Source organism: Harmonia axyridis, chromosome 2 (genome assembly GCF_914767665.1).
Source record: "Harmonia axyridis chromosome 2, icHarAxyr1.1, whole genome shotgun sequence".
Lineage (NCBI taxonomy): Eukaryota > Metazoa > Arthropoda > Insecta > Coleoptera > Coccinellidae > Harmonia > Harmonia axyridis.
In genome coordinates, this window is record NC_059502.1 from 13,692,259 (window position 1) to 13,716,822 (window position 24,564).

Genomic DNA, 24,564 nt, shown 5'->3' on the forward strand with positions numbered 1-24,564 from the left:
GTGGTTACCGAACCTAACCAGAATTTAAGTACGGTTGCTCTAGTGACAGGTAACTCACCGATATTTTAAGAAATAGTCACTGGTTTTGGAGTAATTTGACATACAGAAAGAACACCAGCTTACTTAACTTAGTAACCAAGGTGATTTACGGACCATACCCTGTATCACTATTTGAAATTACTCCGTTGGAAAATGGCTTCTATTGTTTTCTTAATAAATAGATTGGCCATAAATGTTGTCACCAAAAATATGCGAGTTGCAGAGGAAAAGGTGAGAATTATTCATTAATAAAGACAATAATAACCAAGTGCAAACTTTAATAATCATTAGCTAAATACGTTTCGACACAGTATTTTAATGATAGAAAATTGACACTTATCATTTATTTATAAATTCTTATGATAAATTATAAAAAAAAAATGAGTGACGAACGTTTTAATAGTGATATTTCTCTTATGAAATTAAACATATAAATACTCTTCAACTATTTAAAAAATAATCTTCAAAATGGAATTTAAACAATACTGATCACATGAACTTTGGTCTCTTCCAGGAATTCTCAATACACTGAAACAAAAAAAAATCATCAAGTATTGAATTTTCATAATTCAAGACTCGTATTCATGAGGTTACTCTTCTCAATGTCTGAGATAAAGTGGTAAAATAATTAAGAATAATTTATTTTGTATTTGAAAAACATGTTTTTATAAAGAAACAGAATAATACATAATTTCAATTCAATGTTTTGACTCACCACTCTTGTTATATGAGCCATATGGTTTCTGTTCTCCTGTATTTCCCCACCTTGAATTCCGTCTTGGTGCATTACTCATATTGTTATTTCTGTATTGGAATCCATTGCTGTTATTTTGTCCCCATCTACCCTTATTGCCACCAAAACCTCCAAACCTGGATGCCATCTCACTCAATTTGGGGTTGATTACCTGTTTTGAAATTATATATCGATAAAATTTCAGACTTTTATACTCCTCATTAAGAATAATATACGTAATGGTTGCTGTGGTCTTTCAACTTTAAATTAATTCAAACGAATATTGATCAAAAAGGACGTAAATGAGAAAATTTTCATTTTAAAGTTATTCTAGTTATGTCATGGAGTCATTCAAATCAGTTTAGTCTGCCACGATAAAGGAAAAGATTCTTTCAAATTTATACTTTAAGACTCCAGTGAATTAATAAGAGGAAAATCAAGATGGAATAGTTATTTATAATACAAGTGCAGAAGGCATTGATATTCTTCCACGAGTTCAAAATTCAAAAACGAGCCACGAAGTGGCGAGTTTTGGAATGAACGAGTGGTAGAATGAGCCGTCTGTACGAGTATTATACATTATTTTCTCTAATTCATTGCATTTCCTTTGAAATTAATGAAATATTTCCGTAAATATATTTTAGTGATTTTTGCATTGAAAAATGTTGGTTGGCAGAACTGATTTCTTTAAGGCAAATTGATGAATTGACAGATAAAGCCGTGGCGGAAAGTTCGGAGTACCAACATAAAATAATAAAATATAACCATGAAAACTGTGCGTTTCTGATATATTCTCGCACGATTTTGTTCTACAAGATGTGCAAGAATGAACGGAATAACCACAGAATTAGAGAAAATAATGAAAGTGAAAAGAAAGTATTTCTCACCTGTTTGGCTTCTGCGAGGACTGAGATCAGATCTTTGGCGTGTTTATAATTGGATGGTGTGAAGAACGCATATGACGTTCCAGTAGTATCAGATCGGCCAGTTCGGCCAATTCTATGAATGTAGTCTTCAGAGGAATGAGGATAATCGTAATTTATGACGTATTTGATACCGTCAACATCTAAAGCGGAGAGTTAAATTGAAATATTCAGAAAGCCTATGTATTTATGACACTTTCAAGCTCCAGTTATGGCACCTAATCTTTCGAAAAACTCAGAACCCTCCACACTGTACAAAATGGAGTTTCTTCAGGCGGCACATATAAAGGTACATATTCCGCTGTTTGTGATTTTCGAGATTTGGTGTTTGATCAAATTTTCAGAACGCATTTTCACCATCGACTCAAAAAATCGATTACGCTTCAACAAGAATTATTAACAGTTCGATAACATGAGCTTGAAAAACATTGAAAGTAAATCAAAATTGGTTTTTCTGTTCTACGTCCAAATTTTGCCAACAAACAAAAACTTAAAAATGAAGAAATTAAATTGAAATAACAATAATGAAAATACTAACCATGAACTAGAATTAGCCCGCAAGTCTGTTAATGTTAATGACCTCGAGGCAACAGTTGTAGTAGAGAAGGGCGGCTACACTTGAATCTGTATGTACCGCATACAAATTCCTTACCGCTTTGTCTTGGAGATTTTGGTTGTCCCGAGTGGCATGAAATGCCTGATTTAAAATCGGGAAGATGCATTAAATTTCGAGTCGATTGTTTATGACAATCGATGTGATTATCCAAATTGTCTAAAGGTTAAATAAAAAGGATTTGGAGAACTTTCTTCGCACAAGGAAATTATCGATTTTCCATGGCGATTCCTGATTTGGAATATCCTCTCATTTGAAATTTCAAGAGAAATTCAGCATTCATTTTCGTTCGTTTGTTGAAGAAAATGATTTATTATCGAGTTGCTGAGGTATCTCTCGTAAGCCAATGATAATCAAACTGATTTGGTTATCTGAAAAGTTATCTTTCGAGAGGCAATTTAGAGAGACGACAAGGAAGAGCTGAGACGAGGATAGGACCAGGATTAAGAGAGTTTCTCCCTCTGAAATCTTCTAACCACCAAACTGAGCCATCGTCCAACGCTAAGCAAAGATAGCCAACATGGAGGCACCGCAGGAAAAATTGCATCCTTAGAGAAGAACGCAATCGGCATATTTTCAGTTCAATAATATGCTCATTCTGCATGTGCCTCTAGAACAAACAAACAGATCCCATACTGATTAGTACCACAAAATGAATAAAAGCAACTAAAATAGCATAAACCTAGAATTTGAATTTAAACTTTAAAAAAAAAAAAAAGGATATCAATATTGATATTGTCCGATTGGAAAATATAAAGAGTTGATCCAGCATAAAATTTCTGGTGTAGAAATGGTTAATATCAGATATTTCCATTTCCAATTCAATTCAAATTAATAATACCCTTTAAAATTTTGCGACAAACAAAATATTCTGAATAAAATGGTTAAACCAGTTGGGTAGTTTCTGTAAATTCTGTAAGCTATTTAAGCTCGAATATGTAGTTTTTGAGTATCAATAAAATTACTTAAGAACATGGTTGGTTTTCAATAATGAAATTAACTTAATTCTTCCGTTTCTTTTTTCATCACCCTTTCTCATACTCACCAAGCCCTCTGGCAGCCACATCTGTGGCCACCAGAATGGAGCATTGCCCTCCTTTTCTGAAGGACCGTAACACGTAGTCACGTTCATTTTGACTTTTGTCACCATGTATACTTAAAGCTGGCCAGCCATAGCTTCCAATCGTTTTTGTTATACTTTCTACTTTTTTCTTTGTCTCAACAAAAATAATCACTTTTGAATCTGATTCCATTGTGTTTCCTATTTCCTGAAGCAACATACTCAATCTGTGGAGAAAAAAGGCTCATTAAATCGCATCATCTATGGTAACCTATAATTTTTTTTTTCAATCTAATCCATAGTCTGTTCAGAAATAATCGACATCCCGGGCGCCTTGGAAAATCGAAATTAAGTTGGAAATGATAATGTCATCGTCAGAAAATACATATTTTGGAAAATTTCAAAATTTCTACGTTATATGTATATTTTTAATTTTAACGATAAAACAATTTTAGCACCAATTTTAAATGATATATGTAAACAGAAATGAAGACACGACTGGACTTTCTTCTATGTCAATAATTCCTAAATGGATATCAATAAATGGGAATATATTTTTTGTCTCTACTTACTTTTGTTCTTTCTCTGTTTCCTGGCAAACGTCAACAATTTGATGGATGTTGTGGTTTGCTGAAGGCTGAAGTGATCCTATATTAATTTGAACATAATCCGTCAGAAAATCATGCGCGAGTTTTTGAACTTCTTTTGGCCATGTAGCGGACCACATCAAAGTTTGCCGGTCGGGTCTGATTTGTTCGAGGATCTTTCGAATTTGAGGTTCGAAACCCATATCTAACATTCGATCAGCTTCATCCAGCACCAAATAGGTACATCTTTTCAAATTGGTAGTTCCTCTCTGCAAGAAATCAATGAGCCTTCCAGGTGTTGCTATGACAATTTCAACTCCTCGTTCCAAATCACGAGCCTGGGGCCCCTTGGGAGCTCCTCCGAAAATGCAAGTGTTGCGGATGTAGGAAGAATGGCCAAACTCATTTGCAACTTGTTGAATCTGTTGCGCTAATTCTCTAGTGGGAGCCAATACCAACGCGATTGGTCCATCGTCACGAGATAGTCTTTGCTGATTGTTGATATGCACTATAGCGGGTAAAATGTAAGCTAAAGTTTTTCCTGTAAAATAAAGAAGAGGTTAAACATAATGATTACTCAATATATAAAATAAATAGATACAACCTAACTGAAATTCAATATTAATAAAAAGAAATTTTATATATTGAATGTTGAAATTATCCAATAACAATTTCAAGCAACTTGCAAAATTTCGTGATGAATCATAAAAATACAAGAATAAAAAAAATCAATAATGAAAACTTACCTGATCCAGTTTTGGCTATACCAACGAGATCTCTACCGCTCAGAGCAGTTGGCCAGCCTTGTGCCTGAATAGCGGTGGGGCTTTCGTAGCCCAACCTAATTATGGTATTCATGACATAATCAGGGAAATTAGCTTCAGAAAAATTTTGAATCGGATTAGGGGCACTGTTTTCAACCCTTATTTCCTTGGCCCTACGGTACTCCTCGATCTCGTATGCAGTTCTCTGGTGTACAGCAGGGTGAGGTACGTAGAAGTTCTTCTGGAAGGGTTGCAGAGTCTCCGCACCCCAATTGATTTTTTCCAGACTGTTGGGCCCTTGAAAATCGTACATGCTGTTGTCATTTTGGGAACGGAAGTTATTGCCACCTCCATTCCTAGGACCACCATATCCTCCTCCTGCTGGTTTGCTGGGGAAACGATTGTTGCCAAAGTTTCCTCTGTTGCCATTCATTTGAGAGCCATATCCCCCACCGTTTTGAGGACGGGGTTTGTAGCTGGTGTTGACAAACTGCTTGGTTCCAAACGACCTTGATTAAGGATGATAAATTTTAGATAAGAACTCAGTTCTATATACAACAATAGTAAAATACATAATTTCCTATAAAGAACCTTTGAATTTAATGGATTGACAATTTTTTATTCTTTTTTGATTCTGTTGCAAGCTATTGATTGCTGAAGGAACAGAACTTGTGCAACCCGTTTATTTTTGGCTTGAGAAAATACCTATATGGCAGATAAGTGTTATAATAAACGTGCGTGGCTCAGGGACGATAACAGAGAATTTTGAGTTCTTCCATTCCTCCCCATTTGAAGGTAAAGTTAATTTTTAGGCGTGATGTTTACTGGGCAAATGCTTATGTTGTTCAGATTCGGTTCAGCCATGTTTCAGCTTTCTTTTACTTATAATGCAGTGAAGGCGTATAATGTTTATTTAATTGAAAAATTTGGTTGCTCCCCTTAGTTCAGGAAGAAGACCATTGATTTTAAAGGCGAAAAATGAGGGAATCAAATATCGAAAACTTCATATCTCCAAAAATCGACTCCACAAACAAACGAAATTCATTTTTAACCAATTTTTGAACTGTATATGTTCCAAAACATAAACTTCGAAAATTCCAAAGTACTTTTATTTCCTTGACCGATTCGAACAGTTCATTATTGTATGTAATAAAACAAAAGCGGCATATAATTCAAACAGAAATCACAAAACTAATCATCTGAATGAAGCATAATAATCATATCTCCTACTTCCTATACAAGGTCAAAAGTACTTTGACAAACTTCAGCAGGTGATTTGATATTCTGTATTTTCCAAATAATGATATGTTCGGAAACGCTTCCTTTCCAAGATACAAAGAGTTAAAGTTTTATTTTCTTTTTAAATCACTATCGAATTACTGACCTTAATTGAACGAACATTGGTATCAAGAGGTTTTTTGAGGATCGAAATCGAATTTGAACGTAGGGGGCGCCACCTACACCTCTTTTTCTTTTATAGAGATTCATAACTTTTTTGAGCGTACTTCTAGCATATTCTTAGTTTAAATAATGGATTCCTCTGTCAAATCTACTCAAAAAAACTACCCTTGTTACAAGTCTTTATAATCAACGGATTTCTAAATAGTTGAAGGTATTAACATTATTTTACATTTTTCTGAAGAATGCTTAGGAAGTGAATTTGAAGCTTAAGTACTTTTGGGTTTTTATAGGGGCGCCACGTAATCTATTACTGTTCCCTCGTTCAAAAGTTAATGAAAAAAAAAAAAACAAATATAAAAATCAAGACCTTGTATCTTGGAAACGAAGCCTTTCCGAAAATATATGTACATGTATTTAGATAATTCATATTAGAATAATGCGAGGAATCACCCCGTATATTAGTATTACACTGTATGAAAAAGTTGTATCAAATTATTGTATAATTGCAATAGCCTAATTAAAAGATGACAAAAATGTGCACCAGAAACTCGTTTCTACGTTTTCGGGAATATAAATTGTATACGATCATTTTGATTGTTGGTAATTACGTTCATGGGATTTCCTAATTACTGCACGCATTACTTATTCAATTTTATAATTCAGCAGTTTACTGACGCCGATACAAAAAATGGAGTCTTCTCATTAATTTATCCAAAATCGTTAAAGCCTTTCAGGCAAGACATGCGCACTTTGGAGATATTGACGTTCATCAAATTAAACAAAAATTGAAATGAAGAAATTGCGTATTTTTTTCTGTCAAAAAAGTTTCAACAAAACTTTCAGAGGAATTAGTCATTATTTGAAATAAATAAACATCCTGTATATTTCTATTGTAATTTGAAATAATATGATAAACTTCCTAATCTTGACGTAAATCAAACAGAACTATTAATTGTCTCAAATTATAGTAGTCCACTTTTGAATTGGTTATCTTGGACGGAAATTCAGAAAAGTTGGCAACCTAAAAAAACCTTCTAACGGTTTCTCTTTTCGATCCGCCATTATTTTCATATCAGGTGCTTTCAAACATATCAAAGTCGCCATCTTGAAAAATTCTTATCGACATTATTTACATATTCATCGCTTCAATTCAGAGAAAAACGAGTAATCTTTTATCTCTGAGAAATAATTCGTAATTATTTTACATAATCCGATTTGGAAAATTTTTGGTGTACAACCGTAATCTTGACATTTTAACGATGATGAAAAAAATTCAATATAATACAATTGAAATGTTCGAATAAAAATCATCATATATAAATAAACTTACATTTTTAATATGTAGTTTCTTAAGTGTCTGAGAGTTCAGCTTCTGAAATAAAACATATGTATTGAATTTCGAAACAAAATGTCTACCATAGTAGGTCATCAATTTAATCATTCATTTCCTCCGTAAAATAGAATTCTTACTGAGAACTTGAATTTCTCACCTTTAAAAGATGTTGAATATATTGAATCAAGTATTGCTGAACTTAATATTTTTTAAACTCGAAGAGACCAACCGAACTATTGTCCAATTGACGGTCTCTGCTGGAATGAAATTTGCTCTTTGAAAATTGGAATGGAAACCTTGGTGATGGAAGGGGAAGGATTTCCTCGTATTGATCTAGCCAACAGTTTCCTCTTCGGAAAAACGGCCAATCAGAATTCAGTAATGTCCAAATCAATATAGCCTGTATTTCCGGTTTCATTATTTTTCATATTATTTTCCAAATATGAGTAAAGCTTATATCTCCATTAATAATAATTAATCATTTAATTCTGTTCTAATAATTTACGAGTACATGTATATTGAACTTGTTATTAATGTTATTAATAAAAACAATTGTATTGACTATGCCCTTTTCCCACCACATATGACAATGTATTGATTTTTGAGTTATGCGCAATGTTGGAAGCAGAGTTGCCGTGACATGCAATTAATATTGCATTTAGATGAAAAATTATTATTATAATTATTACATTAGATACATAGTTGAGTATAACGATAAAACTCTTAAATTAAATATCCATTAAAAATGGATCAGTCAGCAATTGTTTTTGAATTCGAAATTTAATCACATTTAATTTCAAAAAAATAAAATAGACTGATGAAGAATTCGTGGTCCGTACAATTCTTCCTTCCTTTGAAAGCTACTTTTGTAAATAACTTGGGTGGGATGTAATTATCAAGATGCAGAAGGATTACTTTCAAAAATGGATATAATTCTTAGTATTGTTATCTCAATATATCAGAAGCTATAGATTCGCTTCAGTTGAAATGATGTAGATATAATTAATTATAACAGTCCTTAATTAATAAATGAAAATGATTACTGGTCATTGACCTAATAGGTAATTACTTCAGCCCATATACCTAAATGATGAATGCATGTCGACAAAAAAAAAAATTTAAATCAGTAATATCGAACAGAATATTATTCAATTTTTTAAAAGTTCTAAACGCAATCAAATTGCTGAATAATTTATGAAGTGTTATTCTATATAAGATGTTTTAGACATCTTAGTCCTATCAATTGCTCATCTATTGGTGTTCCAGTAGCTACCATTGCAACGTTTGTGCCAAAATTATGGATTTACTTTACTCAAAATAAATATACAATTATTTCAAAGGGTTCTGAAAATCAGTTTTTTCCTAATCTTTTTCATAACTGATTCAACATTTTTTCATTGTAATATCACGAGATTTGGTATTTGGAAATTATATATGCCAATTTCAAGTCAAGAATTAATTTCTAAATAATTTTAAAAATGCCTCAATTTAATTGAATGTTCTAATGAACTACAGAGTTCTAAATTTGAAAGGAGTCGCCAACCTTCAGTTATGAAGAAGGTACCTAAAGAAAGAAGAAGATAAAAGAAAAAGAATGGTTACGCGTTTGCGCTCTACTACTAGTCGTGCAGAAACGAATACTTCAACATGCAACTGTTCTTTCCAAGCTAAACCATCTCGTGGTCAAGACTTGTTAAGTGCGAAACAAGTTGTCAACTGTTCTCCAAGATTATTCATATTTTCTTAAGAAATTGATACAGGTATGTTGAAATAGATTATAGGATAATTTGAGCTAATTTTTATAAAAATATTCATCGATATATAAATGTTATCATTTATACATGTATATATTGAACAATTATTATTATAGGTAAACCTTGATATTAATCCATTTCTCTACCTCTTTCAGATTCAGAAAATTCAGAAATTCTCCAATATGTAAGTACCACACTCTTTCTAATTACCTCGAGTATTTCGCCATTTTGAGTTGTACACGTACCACAATATTTATTGTAATTAAAAAATTTTGAAATATCGGTTTCATTTGTTGTGAATCTTTAGAAACTTTGAGATTTGTTTCTGTAATGTTTTACTCGATCAATCTTTTCAATCCAATTTGACATGACTCATCTAAAATTCTAAAGCATGGCGTCCGGTTTATGTAAGGTTTATAGGTTAGCTTACATTGTAAGTTAACCTTAAATCACATTACACATTTTGCCATCATTTCTCAAATAAATTTCCATTCTTATATATATTAATTCATTCAATCGCATTCCTAGCATTTAATGAATGTTTTAGTAACATTAAACTTGTGAATCTAAATATATTTTTGGTCGCGGATCAGGTCGTCATCGAAATTGGACCCCATGCCACGATACTTCAATTTTTTCATTTAGTAGATACCTATTTGATTCTATTCTTCCTTGACGATATAATTTTATTTTATATCTGTGAGGGCCCCAATTTCAGTCCAATATTTCATCAAATTTTCAACTTGAATTTCATACTGCATTTTAGGCGGATTTTGGTCTAGTACGTTGGTAGGTTAGGTTAGGTCTAGTACGTTGGTAGGTTAAATTAGTTGTAATTTTTTTTAGTTTTCATCATCGACAACTCAACATAATTTCTTCCAAATTTTTCCATTGTCTGCATAGATTTCGTGTAGGAAATATATAGTAACCTAGTTTTATTTTCTTTTATTGATAGCTGTCATTACAAACAGTAGACATTGACAATGGCAGTATTCAGCATGTGGGTCAAAAGGGCACCCAGCCGCTTATTACCATGTTTATCAAGTTTGTAAGTAGATAACTGCTTAACTTAAAATTAACTCTGTTAATGGTTAGTTTCACCCACCCTATTTTCGATTTTCAATTCGACTTGATTAAAAATGAGATTGAATGAATTGATTATGGAATTCGTGTATTGAAAATTCCCAAACGATATTTGTATGAAAGTTTTCGTCGTTTTCAAAATCAATCCATTATTTTCACATATCTGCGGGTCTTAGTAATTTTTTGTTTTCTCCTAGGTCTTACAAACAAAACGGAAGTTCCTACAAATCCAACGGGTTTAGTAGCCAAAGAAATGGATACGACAATAAGAGTAGTTACGATAGTGGCAAATACCAAAGAAACGGTTTTGGAGGTCAAAGAAGCGGTGGTTATGGAGGCCAAAGGAACGGATTTGGAAATAAGGGTGGTTGGAATGACCAGAATAGTCTTCAGACCATCAATTGGGAATCCAAGAGCTTGATGCCATTTGAAAAAAATTTTTATGAACCTCACCCTAATGTGAAAAAACGTTCAGAATATGAAGTAGAGCAATATCGTCAATCTAACGAAATAACTATTGATGGAGATGCTCCTAGTCCAATTCAAAATTTCGATGAAACAAATTTTCCTGATTATGTTATGGATCAAATCAAATCACAGGGTTATGAAAAACCTACTTGTATTCAAGCTCAAGGTTGGCCTCTTGCTTTGAGTGGAAAAAATATGGTCGGTATTGCCCAAACAGGTTCTGGTAAAACACTGGCATACATTTTACCAGCAATAGTTCATATCAACAACCAGCAACCTCTATCTAGGGGAGATGGTCCTATTGCTTTAGTTCTCGCGCCTACCCGTGAATTGGCTCAACAAATTCAACAGGTGGCAAACGAGTTTGGTCACTCTACTTATGTACGTAACACTTGCGTCTTTGGTGGAGCGCCAAAAGGACCCCAAGCTCGTGATTTAGAACGCGGTGTTGAAATTGTTATAGCTACTCCTGGAAGGCTTATCGATTTCTTAGAAAAAGGCACTACTAATTTACAAAGATGTACTTACTTGGTTTTGGACGAGGCTGATCGTATGCTTGACATGGGTTTTGAACCCCAAATTCGTAAAATTCTTGGTCAAATTAGACCTGATAGGCAAACCTTGATGTGGTCCGCCACATGGCCTAAAGAAGTGAAAAGGCTAGCACAAGATTTTCTCAGCGATTATGTACAAATCAACATTGGATCTCTTCAGCTTTCCGCCAATCACAACATTCTTCAGATAGTGGATGTGTGTGGAGAAAACGAGAAAGAATTCAAGTGAGTAGCATACTTTTTATTATACCCATCTGATTGTAATTTAACTGAACTTTTTTTTTTGAATAATTCTAGTTTGGATTTACATATTATTGTGAATCTCATAAAATGTGGTTTACTTGCATAGTTTTAGAACTACACAGATTAACTAATTTCTTACCACAAGTAGATCCTAATTATTAATTATAGTAATAACAAAAAAGCTATCCTCTCATTTTGGCATGATTCCACCTTGCTTATCAGTGGAACATGAGTGCTTATGATGAGGTAAATTGAATTGGGAAATATGCCTTCGGTGTCCACACATATTGAGTCTGGATCCCATCCTCAAGTTTCCCTACACTCTAACGTTTTAACTTTTTTTGTTATATTAAACTCTTTGATAAGCAGATTCTCTAACTCTTCATACACCTTTCAGATTGAACACGCTCCTCCAAGAAATTGGTGACAACGTAGATAGGGACTCAAAAGTTATCATATTTGTTGAAACAAAACGTAAAGTAGAAGACATTACTAGAACTATTAGGAAATTTGGATGGCCTGCAGTTTGTATGCATGGTGACAAGAGCCAACAAGAAAGAGATTATGTTTTAAGGCAATTTAGGAATGGAAAATCGACCATCTTGGTAGCTACAGATGTTGCTGCTAGGGGTTTAGGTAAGCACTTAATTAATGTTGATTCTGGTAAATGATGGAAAAAAATCTTGAGTTCAAGTGGCAGAAGTGCCTTAGAGGTCATCAGACTGGAAGTAATGAGAGCTTATTTTTACTATTTCTGTTGTCAATTTTTCAGAATCCAATCCTCTACTAATTTGTGCTGGTGATGATTGCTTTGTTCATTTCGATTGTTCCAAAAATCTCAAATTTCATATTACTTTTTTATCATTCAATAAATTTGTTTTATTTGAAGCAACACCAGCTTAGAAGCAACTGTTTTGACATTTCAATTTTAGAGTATATTATATTTACTATTGGTTTTATGCTCTTCATTTTTGAAATTGTCCACTTTGAGGATTTCACTTCAATTTCTGAAATTTTGGTTTGTATAGTTGAACATGTTTTCTTAGTCAAGATAGACTGATTAATTCATTAATATCACTTGTTGAAATTTTTAACTTTGTATTGGTCTATTTTGTATAAAACTGTGTACAGTTGCTGATTGTGTTCAAAATACGTAATAGGATTTGTAAAGATAACTAATCAGTCTGGATGTCCTTTTATCTGTTTCAGAGGCACTTGCAGGATAAGCTTATTATGCTATGTAGAAATATGTGCATAAAAATGTGAAGTTGTGTTCTTTAAAGGATGCAATTCCTGATTTCTGCGGTGCCTCTGCTGGGCTAACGCATTTTAGCCTTGGACGATGGCTAAGTGTTGTGGAGGTTAGAAGGTCAACAGAGATGTGATCTTTCAGGAAGTAGTCACTGATAGAAATCCATTTGTGTGCGGAAAATTTTTATTCCGCATAAGCAAACTCTGAAAGATTCACATGAGCCTGATTTTCTACTCTGCTAGTACTAATGCCAAAAAAAATCGTCGACATTGAACTTCCAAGATCATTTCGGATATAAAATATCCGTCCAAACGGTTAGTACTCCATCATTTTAGTTAGCATGAGTGACTGATGAAATTCATATATGTTTAAATTTTTTTCAAAACTCATTTGGTTTTATCAAATAAGTTCATTGAAATTTCAACAGTCACCAAAACTTAACCAAGCATTAAATATTGTATGTTACTAATACTAATCTTTGGCCATTTTTCTATGATTTTTATTAGTCATTTAAAAAGTTGATGTTGTAAGGTGCCATAAAAAATAGCATCGCGGCTTCAGTGACTTCACTCTCATAAACAAACAAGTATTACATACAAAAGGCTTTGTTTTCATTATTGATTGACATTCTTTTCATAGCTACCTGTTCGGAATTTAAATTCAATATTGTTTAAAAGTTGTCAGTTACCTAAAAGAGAAATTAATATGTACAAACTTTCGAAATGACTAGTAACGTTTTTGAAGAAAATGCCAAAAATTTGCAGCAAAAAAAAGATTCGAAAAAATATTGATAATTGTCATGTCTAAGGAATGATAAATGATATACATAATATATCTATATCAATGTATATCATTTTGTAATATCAGTAAGTAGGACATTTTTGCGTTCATCAATAAATTTTAAACAAAGAACTATCAAAATAGTTGTACTCCTTTAACAATCTTGCTCAACTTGAAAAACCATTATTGCTATTGAGATATCAATATTGATTGGTAAGACACATACATAACTTTGAATTGGTTAAAATGTAGGATGGGTAACTTAATATTATTATTGCTCAATATTGGTGCATTTTTTAATTTCCAAATTGTTTCTGTGTAGATGTTGATGGCATTAAATTCGTCATCAATTACGATTATCCAAATTCGTCTGAAGACTACATACACAGAATTGGTAGAACAGGTCGTTCAAACACAACAGGAACATCATATGCATTCTTCACACCAAATAACTCGAAACAAGCTAAGGATCTCGTTTCTGTACTCAAGGAAGCCAACCAGGTAAGTTATCAAATTTTTTTATGTATAACGTACAAATTCAGAAATTTTGCCGAACATAGAATCTATAATTTTTAAAGAAACTCGTCAAGCAGGCTTGAGATTCCTGGAAACTAAGTCAAACACTTCATTTTGTCATTTTTTATTTTTTTGTTGGATGACTGGCATATTCAAACACATTGAAAATTCCATATTCTACAAATGATTTTCTGAATCTGTATTTACATTAAATATACTTCTCAATGTAGGGGTGTGTATTGAATATGAGTACTAATTGTAATTTATTTAGGTCGTGAACCCTAAATTGGAAGATATGGCTAAGCGATCAGGTGGTTATGGCGGTGGTAACAACAGGTGGGGTGGATTCAGAGGGTCTTATAGAGGAGGAAGGGACAGTCAACCCAAACGTATGAAATGGTGAAAAGTAAGTATTATTGATTTCTAATTCGTGCTCTTGCATATGTGTGTTAAATTCATTTTTTTTAGTGATTTCAAAATATTATATGTTATCATCAGTTCTATCAATATATTGACTAATGATTTTTTCTTTCTTTTCCAGGTAATTTCTAATGATCTGACAGTATTTCAAGATGCATTCCAATGTGCGTCACATAGTTTATTTATTTAAGACCTTATTGTGATACACAAACTCTCAACCCAACTTGTACATATCTGTTTTTATGTGAATAAAAAAATATCAATGTAAATGAATTTTTATCTATTAATAATCCATCTTTTATTTGAAAAAGTGGTATTACCAAATTACAGAGAACATTCAATGAATTTTTTAAAAATTCCACAAATGTATAGTATAAATTAAGAGCCATATTTTCAATTGAATTTCTGATGAACCTTAATTCTCAATTCAGCAATTTATTACTCAATAAACTTGCGAGTGGCACGTCATGACAACTGAAAATTTCAACAAAATTAATTTTTTGAATAAATTCAAATTCAAAATTTATTCTCACATTTTAAGTACAGTAATTTCACAGTTTTTATTTATTACATTCAAAAACATCGAGAGATGTGCAACAGTACCTAGACAAAATGTCTGTTTTTACCATTGCACTCCCTCACGTTCCTCGAAATGTACATACAAATTAACAATTGGCAATAAGACGAAAATTGAAAAAAAAAAACAAGTGGAGAAAGCAGTGACGGCAGGTAAGTACTCATCCGGACATGCAGGTAGTCCAGAAATCTATACTATACGAATGCAAACCTCTCAGGATTCTCAAATATAAAACTCCTGAGCTCTGATTTAAAGACATTCAATCTTTTATTCTGTTTCAGTTCAGTAGGAATGACATTAAACAATTTTGGACAGTAATATAGAGATGATCTTTGGGTGACCGACTTCTTGAAAAATTGAACATGAAAACCAAATTATGTGTTGATCTAGTCACTCCTGTACTCTTTTGCTTGAAACTCGTATTTTTCTTAAACACCCTTATAACACAATGATTTATGAAAATAGCTCTTATATTCAATAATTTAGACTCATCGTAAAGTAAACTTGTCGAGTACAATCTTTTTTTAACATTACTTTGATAAGAGTGTTCTGTGCCGTCTGCAGCGAAGTGTAAAATGCGCCCCCCCCCCCAAGCAACAATACAGTACCTGATTATTGACTCCGCTAGGCTGTTATATAATATAAGTATATTTTTTTTTGATAGAATGTCTCTCAGTATATAAAATGTATGGCTTAATAACATACCCTTATCTTGGCTATGAAATTTCAGACCTTGTGCTTCCTTTTTTTTGCTCTCTTATTCGAAACTAATCATTTTGATACACAAAATAAAATCTGGTTCTGAAGGTTACTAAATATAAAGGAAGTACTAGGAAGAAAAAATTTTAAAGATTTTTAATGGATACGAAACGTACTTGATTGTAATTTGGATTATGGATAAAATATTTGTTTTCCCATTTTGCAAATGATTCTAGTTCATTTTCATGAGTAATTTCGCGTTCAATCGGATATGTATTTTTTCAATAATTGAGAATATTTCATATGAATATAACCCTGCAACCATTGAACAGATTTTGTTGAATAAAAAGTTAGCTTAGTTAATTAATCTAACTGTAAATTTAGTCTGGCATATTCTGTTTGAGAGTTATAGTGAAGCGAGGCAGGTGTATAGAATTGTTTTCGATCTCTAATTCTTCCTCAGTGAGTCAAACCTACTCTCGGCTCTTTCCCTGGAACAAGCGAAAAACAAAGACAAATTTTTTGATAAAATTTTATTTTTTGCTCAGAGTACAGAATTTGAATAAAGTAATATACCAAATTTCATTCTTGAAATGCAATGTGAACTCAAGAATATTCATTGAAATTTTTGGATAAAATAAGGTCACACAGCCTTGAAATTTAAAATAATAAAACTCCTAAATGGGTTCAAATGAATTTTTTTTCCACAACAATGAGAAAAAAGTAATGCAATTTTAATGATTTCTCAAAATATCAATTAACTTTCAATATTCAACAAATATGTATTGTATGAAAAATGTTTTCTGAATTCATCCAACCTCCATACATCAATGTATGCTATTAATAAATACTGATAAAATGTTCGGTTCTATTTTTTATGCAATCATATTGACAATAGTAAAATTAATTGTGAGTTCATTTGATTGTTCCCTATACCAAAGAGTAATAATACTTATTCTGATCACAATAAAACATATCAAAATTTTTTTCACTATCTTTGTAAATAATAATTGCATATATAATGTCATATAGCTACAACTTTTCATGACCAACAGGCTACATTGCTATAACTTATCAATAGGTCCATAAATATATACATCCTAGATGAGAAAAATCATCTACGCTAAGAAAAGAGGCTATCACTATTATCATAAAAAATTAAATATTGAAAGGGCGTACTATTTCAAAACTTCCACAACTTATTATTCAATGTATTTTTTTGTAGACTTAACCAAGGAAAATAAAATGAAAAATAACCAGAAAGTATCTGTTTTGAGGGTGTACTTTCTGTTTTTTTTACAACTCCACTAAAAATTTGTGACAGGGTTCTAGAATCTAAGCATTATGTTATATTTTATTCAGAGGAACAGTTTGAAAGAAATTTAAAGATAGAACAATCAAAATTCTGTGTTCTAATTCTGAATATCTTTATAATTGAATCGAAATTAATTTATGGGTGTGTAATTTTATTACTTCATGGTATGATCGTGAAATAATAAAGTTAATGCAAAATGCACAGATACTAAAAATAAGTTGTAATTAGAATCAGACACCAAAAAATTGTTTGCTTCATTCAATTTGCATATGGCTGTTCACAGAATAGAAAAAACTAGCGAATTGTTTATATCTACAGTATGCTCACCTACAATTTTCCTTCAAGCATCCTGTACAACATATTTTTCAGTATATTGTGGAAAGTTCTTCTTATATTTTTTCAACATACTAAATGGACAACAAGCCAAAAAAATGCAGAAAAATGTAATTGAAGTCTGAAAAATCCAGATCTATTTCAAATAATTCAATTTGTAAAAGCATTCTCTTAGCATATAGATAACCTTCTTTATTATGCATAATTTAAACACTTCATCTGCTTTACAATATTAGTAATTACCATAAAACTGATAATTTTAAAACACAACTCAATTTTTAATTCAACATCTTTTTTATATATTATGTATCTACAAGTATGTTCTTTATCTGGACATAATATCAAAAATATAGAATTCCTTGAAAATAATAAAAAAGAACTAAATATGGAATGTACATTGATGAGGGACGTCTGTTCTGTTTTGAGAAATATTGGATCTTATCCAATAAAAATCTCGATTTCTTTGAATAAATGCTATTCAATAGAGGACCTTGTACTTAGAATATAATAAAGCTTTCAAAATTTGATTTTCCTCAAATTATGTATCACCATTTCAGTTTAAATTTTCTTGAAAAAACTTTTTTTCAAAAATATAAACAATAATATAAACATTCACTATTTAAATTTCAAATATGTTGATAAATGTTTAATAAATAAAAAATAAAAATAAATATTTGAATGGATAAAAATTTAAATAATATATCGATAAACAATTGATATAAAATAATACAAAAAATTTCAATATCGTTAAAAAAATCAGAACAGACATACTCAACAATAAAATCAATTTAAAACTTACGACACTGAAAACTTAAAATATTATCACAAATTTATTTAGCAGAATAGAGATCTTAAACCGTATAACCTGACTAGAAATGACTAGTTGAAGAACTTACTTCAATTTACCAATAATTGTTGGTTCCTCCATAAGGAAAGTATCGGATCTCTGCATTGCAGGATATTTTCTCACAAACAATTCATTCTCAGAATTGGTTTGACTACCAGAATCGCTTCTTTCATGTTTCACATTGTATTCATCGATATCTGTAGCTTCTGATGAAACTTTTGAGGAATGCGATGCAATTTGATTAGCATCTGGAGAAATTATACCTTCTGGACTGTACCTTATTTCATCGTTATCTGGAGAAATAGATATAACAGGACTTGACGATTTCTGTTTAACTTGGGGTGGATCATTACTTGTTTTGATTTTTCTTGAAAACATATTATTCGTGTTGTTAGGTTTTATCTGGGTGCGGTTGATCCTCATGGTAGAAGTTTTCGATTTTTCAAGACTGACCGCATGCTTCATCATTCTTTGTTGCGTGATTAAATTTGTTCTAGGCAAAATTTGCGAATCGGATGGATTTTTCTTGATGATAGTTGGTTTTGTCGGTTGTTTTTTGACGTCGTTAATTTTGGTTGAGGAGTTATTATTAGGTAAACGACTAGGAGGATTTTGTTTTTTAGGTGAAGCAACTCTACTATCAGTCTTCAAAGGCGAAGAAGATCTCCATGCTGTCTTCACCGGCGAGCTCAAACGACTATCGAATTTTCTTGGAGAGCTCGATCGACTTTCAATTTTTAAGGGAGAATGAGATCGATTGTCAACTTTCTTTTTATTTTCTTTTTTGATAACAGCCGTCTTAATTTCTGTTTTCTTCACGCTTAATGCTTTTTCTCTATTAGGAACGGATATTTTGGATGGGTTAGTGTTTTTAGGAGGATGGACTTTCGGTTGAACCTTGGCGGTTTTGGACGGTGTAGATTTTGCTGCACTTGCAGCTGTTGGCTGAGTCAAAGTGCTCTTACGATTTATTGTCGGACTAGGAGGGACTTGGGGTGCCTTGGCCGCTAGAAGAAGACTTCTACGAAGCGAAGGACTTCCACCTGAATTGAGTACACGACTCTGATTCATGCCTGGGCTTGAATTTCTCGATGAATCAGACGAACTATGGTTACTTTGCTGGTTTGTGGTCTTGATTTTTTTGGGATTCGCTCTTGGTAGTCTACTAGTAGGTTCACTGGTGGGTGTGAGATCCTTAATTCTGGCTCTACAAGAAGTTAAACAAAGTTAATCATATGTGCCATAATCAGAAATTTTTTGTATGAATTAGTTTTTGCTATGTGTTACATTCTTTTATCTTCGTGAATTTCTTTTTAGTTGGATGTTAATCGAATATGTTTAAACTTTGTAAAAAAATCAATTGTAAATTATTACATATGCTTGTTACATGCTGACTTTTTGAAAGTTATTCACCTTAGAGCAGAGTCTAGTCTTAACCAGGCATTGCTTCTAATCAGTCTATCTGCTTGTGAAACAAGGCATTGCTCCAATATAGATTTTATTTTGTTCAGTAAATCTTCGAAATTTCTCGTCCAGTTTTGTTCTAACATTTTACAGCATCTTGAATAACTCTTACAAGCTTGTTCGACTCCCAAGTTACTTGCAGCTGATACCAATTGGTCTTCGATTTGTAAAATGCACCAACTTGGTCCAGAATCCAGAGCTGAAAACAAAGCAGGTACTTGATATTATTCTAGAATTAACCTTAATTTATATGATGTATATTTTTCTAAGATGAAAAACAACCAAGAAGTAAACACTAAATAGATTACCTATAAAAGATGGTGATACAAGTACAGCTGCATAATGTTGCCTGTGATACAAATGACAGGCATCAACCAATTGCTGGGCTAGTTGCTGAATAGGCTCCGCCCACCTACTAGAAGGTAAGGAGGCCAATACCTTCTCGCATGCAGTTTTAGTCTCTAAAACACGATCCGGAGTCATATGTACGACGTGCTGTTGGTAGCATTTTTCCCTTAGTTCTCGAGGCAAACTAGAAAAACCCCTGCTGGGCCAAATTTTCACGAAGTTTTGCGTGATCCATTGGAGACACTTCTGATATAAGTCGTCCAAACCGTAGGCAGCCGATAGCATCAGTACTTCTGTCACCCCGGTACAACATCCAGGGCAGGGTTTATGGAAATTATGACAGTAACGCTGTCTCAGCGCATGTTCAACGACTTCTTTCAGGCCTTCCAGACCCAGCATGTCTGCTAAAGAGGCTAATTCGATGACACTTATGGAATCTGGCACGTGGGCTGCTCCACTATAGATATGACACAGCGAAAAGTATACGGATTCGTAAGAGAAACCCTGGAATGATAAAATAACATCAATCAATATTATTATTGAATATACAGGGTATCTTCATAGGAATGATGTTATTAATAGGTCATGTCTACCATATTTCAAAATATCTCTTGATGAAAGAGACATAACGTCATTGGTGTAGTCTTGAATGCAGTAAATATTACGGTAGATGCCATAACTTTGGCAACAAATCGAGCAGGATATTATCAAACACTTGGTGGAAAGCTTGCAGAGGATATGTCAAGCAGTTATTGATGCATGTGGTTACCATACTTTGGTTTGAGGGAGAAAAGAAGTACATACAAATCTTCGAAATTTACAGAATTTAAGTTTGTGTTAAATTTCATACTTTCTCAAATATTGTGTTTTCGTTATTTTGAATATATTATTTCTTGAAATATTATTATTCTAACCAAAAATTAGGCGTTTCTGAAGAGGAAATACACTATTCTTAACTTTTGATGATCAGTTTTATAGTTCCTATGAGGTCTGATTTGAGTTTGAATAAATTTAAAAAAAGCAATCAGAGTATTGATACTTTATGCAGCACTTAAGTCTTATATATATTATTATTATTCACCGAATCGGGGTCTGTTAGCCCTCCGGGATTTGCTACCAATTTGATCTTTGGTTCTTAACCATACCTATTCATACAAACCCAGGGAGGCCGTCGATACGGTTAACTAAATCGAGCCTTGGCTATAACTTCGTGAGTATCCAGAACTGACTTTCCCATGTGAGAGGTTCTTACGCCAGTCAGCACTGGACATTTGCACACTATGTATTCGGCTGTTTCTACTTCCTTTCCGCAGAGCCTGCAGATCTCATCTACTGACTTAACAACAAAAGGTATTTGCACCGATAGTGTCCTGTCAGCAGTCCCACCATTACCCGAAGCTCAGCTCGTGGTAGCTTCAGAAGCTTCCTGATATATGTCGGTGAAAGCACAACAAATTTCTTCGCCTGAGCAAGACCCAGGGTGTTTCTCCAGAGGGTTTTTCAATTGTCTAAGTCCCATTGTTGGACCGCTGATTTATATTGAACTTTTCCAAGCCCACAGAAGGGTGCAGGACCAACAGGTGTTAACCTTGATGCCCTTTTTGCAAGTACATCGGCTTTTTAGTTTCCTTCAATACCACAATGCCCCGGTATCCATAGTAGAGTTACTTTACTGTATATATTATAGAATGAGATGTGATTTACATATTAGGATCTCACTGCTGACGGTATTTCCATCTAGATGGGAAGTTCGGATCCTCCTGGAATTCGGCATGAACTTTGTGATTGAAATTTAATTTGCATGACGTGTATGCAAACTGAATTTAATTTAGTCCGAAATATTAAACATTTAATTTTCGATGTTCTGCTTGAATTCGAAAATACAAACAACGTGACGAAATTATAGAGCGCCCAAAAAATAACATCGAATGAAAATTTACAACACGTTGAACTGACAGAAAAAGTTGATACGATATCTAAATGATATTCAAATATACTCTTCTACTTGAAATTTGTATATTCAAATTAGCTTTCTAGTTGTAGTATTTTTTCTAACCCTCATGTATAAATATGTTTGCATATGCTTAAAGGAAACAACTGGATTTTTATTATATTTGAATTTCCCTGAGGATTTCGAGAGAAATGCTTGAAAATTTGTTTCTCGAAATCGGTAGCAGATACTACAAAACTACAAGGAACTGAAAAGTTTAGTACAAGATCAAGATTTCTCTTCAATTTTTTGTAAACTACCTGTGGTCCACTAAAAAAGTTCTTGAGGAAAAAAGCTGGTACTATTCCAGGAAAAATCTCAACCTGTAGATTTGCAATCCAAATTGGAATATGACGTGATGTGAACACTAAATTGGAATATCTATGCCAAATTTCAGTTGAATATCTTATGAAGTGCAGCTGTTATGTGAAAAAAAGTTGAAAAAAAAAACAAACTTCAACATCATGCATCTCGAAAACAAATCATTTGCGGCCTAAGACGTTTCTTCTTTAAAACTATCTGAAGATTCCCTCATTTTCGTTTGTACCTCCAATTCAGGAAATATAATCCTATATCATAATAGTAAGTCGTGTTTCTTTTCGTCTCATATCCAAGACAAGGATTGGCCACTGGTTGATGTTGTAACAATAAATCTTCATGGGAAATTTGCAGTTTTCGATACTATCACTATCCCCATCGATAAAAACTAGAACAAAAATCTCGCGACCTTCGATTGTTACCAAACATAATCGTACAATGAACTAAAGAACAAAAAAAATCATTTATCAAATGACTCAACACGAACGACAAGCAATTCTCCTTATTTCAAGACGTCTATAGCTGTATATGAGACAAGGCGTTCAGCCCACACATCAGTCAACGAAATGTAGATACTTATCCGAGCTACGTCCAATTTCCATTTTAAACTGTAATAATCTATTCTGAATTTTAATCATATATTGTTAAGTGTCACGTAACAAATTACCTGTGGAACAGGTGTATCGGTCATCTAATCGAGTGGGCGAGTTGAGTTCAACAATACCGCGAATGATTTTCTATGGTCGACTTATTTTACACCAACGATTATCGGCAAAATTGGTTTACATCTGAAATTTTATATTCGAGGAGCTTGAAATTTGTTTGGAATGAATTATAGTTTCAAACTCATCCGATATACAATCTTGTTACAGGATGTCATCATTGCCGTCTTAAACAGTGTAGATTATTTTGATCATTATTGTTGATTTTGTCTCTCATAGCTTTAAGTAGCATCGGATATTCTTCATTTATGAATATTCAGTTGGTTTTTTGGAATTAACAGGCCAAATGAAAAGTCTCTATTCTATCATAGTAAAAAACATTTTTTTTGGCAAAATTCGATTTTATTAATCGACATAGTTGCCTTCGAGGGCGATACAGCGATTGAAGCAATCTTCCAACTTTTCGATACCATTTTTGTAGTACGATTTATCTTTCGCTTCAAAATAGTCTTTAGTTTTGGCGATTACTTCTTTATTGCAGCTAAATTTCTTTCCAGCGAGCATTCTTTTGAGATCTGAGAAAAGGAAAAAGTCGCTGGGGTCCAGATCTGGCCAATAAGGTGGATCCAGAAGCAATTCGAAGCCTAATTCATGCAATTTTGCTATTGTTTTCATTAATTTGTGACACGGCGCATCGTCTTGATGAAACAGCACCATTTTTTTCAAATGGGGCCGTTTTTTAACGATTTCATCCTTTGAACGATCCAATAACGCTATATCATAATCGCTGTTGATGGTCTTGTCATTTTGGAGATAATCAATGAATATTATACTTTGCGCATCCCAGAATACTGATGCCATAACCTTGCCAGCTGACTGTTGTGTTTTTCCTCGCTTTGGATTTGGTTCATCGTGTGCAGTCTAATCAGCTGTGACTGTCGATTGGACTCAGGAGTGAAATGATTGAGCAATGTTTCATCCATTGTCACATATCGACGCAAAAACTCAGGTTTATTGCACTTAAACAGCTTCAAACACTGCTCAGAATCATTAACACGTTGCTGCTTTTAATCGATTGTGAGCTCTCGCGAAACCCATTTTGCACACAGCTTTCTCATGTAACAAATATTCGTGAATGATATGATGTACACGTTGAGATGATATCTTCACAATGTCTGCTATCTCGATCAACTTCACCTTACGGTCATTCAAAATTATTTTGTGAATTTTTTTGATTTTTTCGTCGGTGACAGCCTCTTTTGGGCGTCCACTACGTTCGCAGTCTTCAGTGCTCATTTTACCACATTCAAACTTAGCATACCAATCAATGATGGTTGATTTTCCTAGTGCAGACCCCGGAAACTCTCCATCAAGCCAAGATTTTGCTTCAACTGTATTTTTTCCCTTGAAAAAGCAATATTTTATCGGCACATGAAATTTTTTTTTTTCATCTTCTTTCAAATAACAAAAGTAGCTTCACTCTCAACG

The 24,564-nt window shown here is 33.0% G+C and overlaps 3 protein-coding genes across 8 annotated transcripts in view; 1 reads left to right on the forward strand and 2 right to left on the reverse strand.

The window, feature by feature from the left end:
* Positions 1-300: 300 nt before the first annotated feature.
* LOC123672748 (ATP-dependent RNA helicase p62-like) lies at positions 301-7,766 on the reverse strand. 2 transcript variants are annotated; one of them, XM_045607018.1, is made up of 8 exons: positions 7,611-7,765; positions 7,451-7,492; positions 4,702-5,228; positions 3,941-4,496; positions 3,354-3,595; positions 1,660-1,838; positions 755-944; positions 301-567 (listed from the first exon to the last, which is right to left on the reverse strand). In XM_045607018.1, coding segments are annotated over exons 2-8 (1,704 nt in total). In that variant the 5' UTR covers positions 7,453-7,492; positions 7,611-7,765; the 3' UTR covers positions 301-559. The 2 variants fall into 2 exon arrangements, with proteins under 2 accessions (XP_045462974.1, XP_045462975.1); XM_045607019.1 differs by lacking the exon at positions 301-567 and having other exon boundaries at positions 873-1,219; positions 1,628-1,838; positions 7,611-7,766.
* Positions 7,767-9,065: 1,299 nt separating this feature from the next.
* On the forward strand, positions 9,066-14,792 carry LOC123672749 (ATP-dependent RNA helicase p62-like). 5 transcript variants are annotated; one of them, XM_045607021.1, is made up of 8 exons: positions 9,068-9,213; positions 9,363-9,391; positions 10,163-10,255; positions 10,488-11,537; positions 11,953-12,191; positions 13,910-14,088; positions 14,375-14,509; positions 14,645-14,792. In XM_045607021.1, the coding sequence occupies exons 3-7, from the start codon at positions 10,191-10,193 to the stop codon at positions 14,504-14,506; spliced, it is 1,665 nt and encodes a 554-aa protein (XP_045462977.1). In that variant the 5' UTR covers positions 9,068-9,213; positions 9,363-9,391; positions 10,163-10,190; the 3' UTR covers positions 14,507-14,509; positions 14,645-14,792. The 5 variants fall into 5 exon arrangements, with proteins under 5 accessions (XP_045462981.1, XP_045462977.1, XP_045462979.1 ...); XM_045607022.1 differs by having other exon boundaries at positions 9,109-9,213; positions 9,372-9,391; XM_045607023.1 differs by lacking the exon at positions 10,163-10,255.
* Positions 14,793-17,104: 2,312 nt separating this feature from the next.
* LOC123673744 overlaps positions 17,105-24,564 on the reverse strand; it is a 29,351-nt gene continuing 21,891 nt past the window's right edge. Inside the window, exons 3-5 of the mRNA XM_045608391.1 lie at positions 20,067-20,610; positions 19,708-19,957; positions 17,105-19,501 (exon numbers count right to left, since the gene is read on the reverse strand). Coding sequence (XP_045464347.1) covers positions 18,340-19,501; positions 19,708-19,957; positions 20,067-20,610 — 1,956 coding nt within the window. The 3' untranslated portion in view covers positions 17,105-18,339. The remainder of the gene's footprint in view (positions 19,502-19,707; positions 19,958-20,066; positions 20,611-24,564) is intronic.

What these genes read in the sequence shown, in the direction of transcription:
- LOC123672749 (XM_045607021.1), top strand. Translation starts at nt 10,191, where the DNA reads ATGGCAGTATTCAGCATGTGGGTCAAAAGGGCACCCAGCCGCTTATTA. An exon ending in GAAAACGAGAAAGAATTCAA is followed by an intron (nt 11,538 to 11,952) that starts GTGAGTAGCATA and finishes TACACCTTTCAG; the next exon opens with ATTGAACACGCTCCTCCAAG. An exon ending in TACTCAAGGAAGCCAACCAG is followed by an intron (nt 14,089 to 14,374) that starts GTAAGTTATCAA and finishes TAATTTATTTAG; the next exon opens with GTCGTGAACCCTAAATTGGA.
- LOC123672748 (XM_045607018.1), bottom strand. An exon ending in GAAACAGAGAAAGAACAAAA is followed by an intron (nt 3,596 to 3,940) that starts GTAAGTAGAGAC and finishes TTTTCTCCACAG; the next exon opens with ATTGAGTATGTTGCTTCAGG. An exon ending in TGTGGCTGCCAGAGGGCTTG is followed by an intron (nt 1,839 to 3,353) that starts GTGAGTATGAGA and finishes TCTCCGCTTTAG; the next exon opens with ATGTTGACGGTATCAAATAC.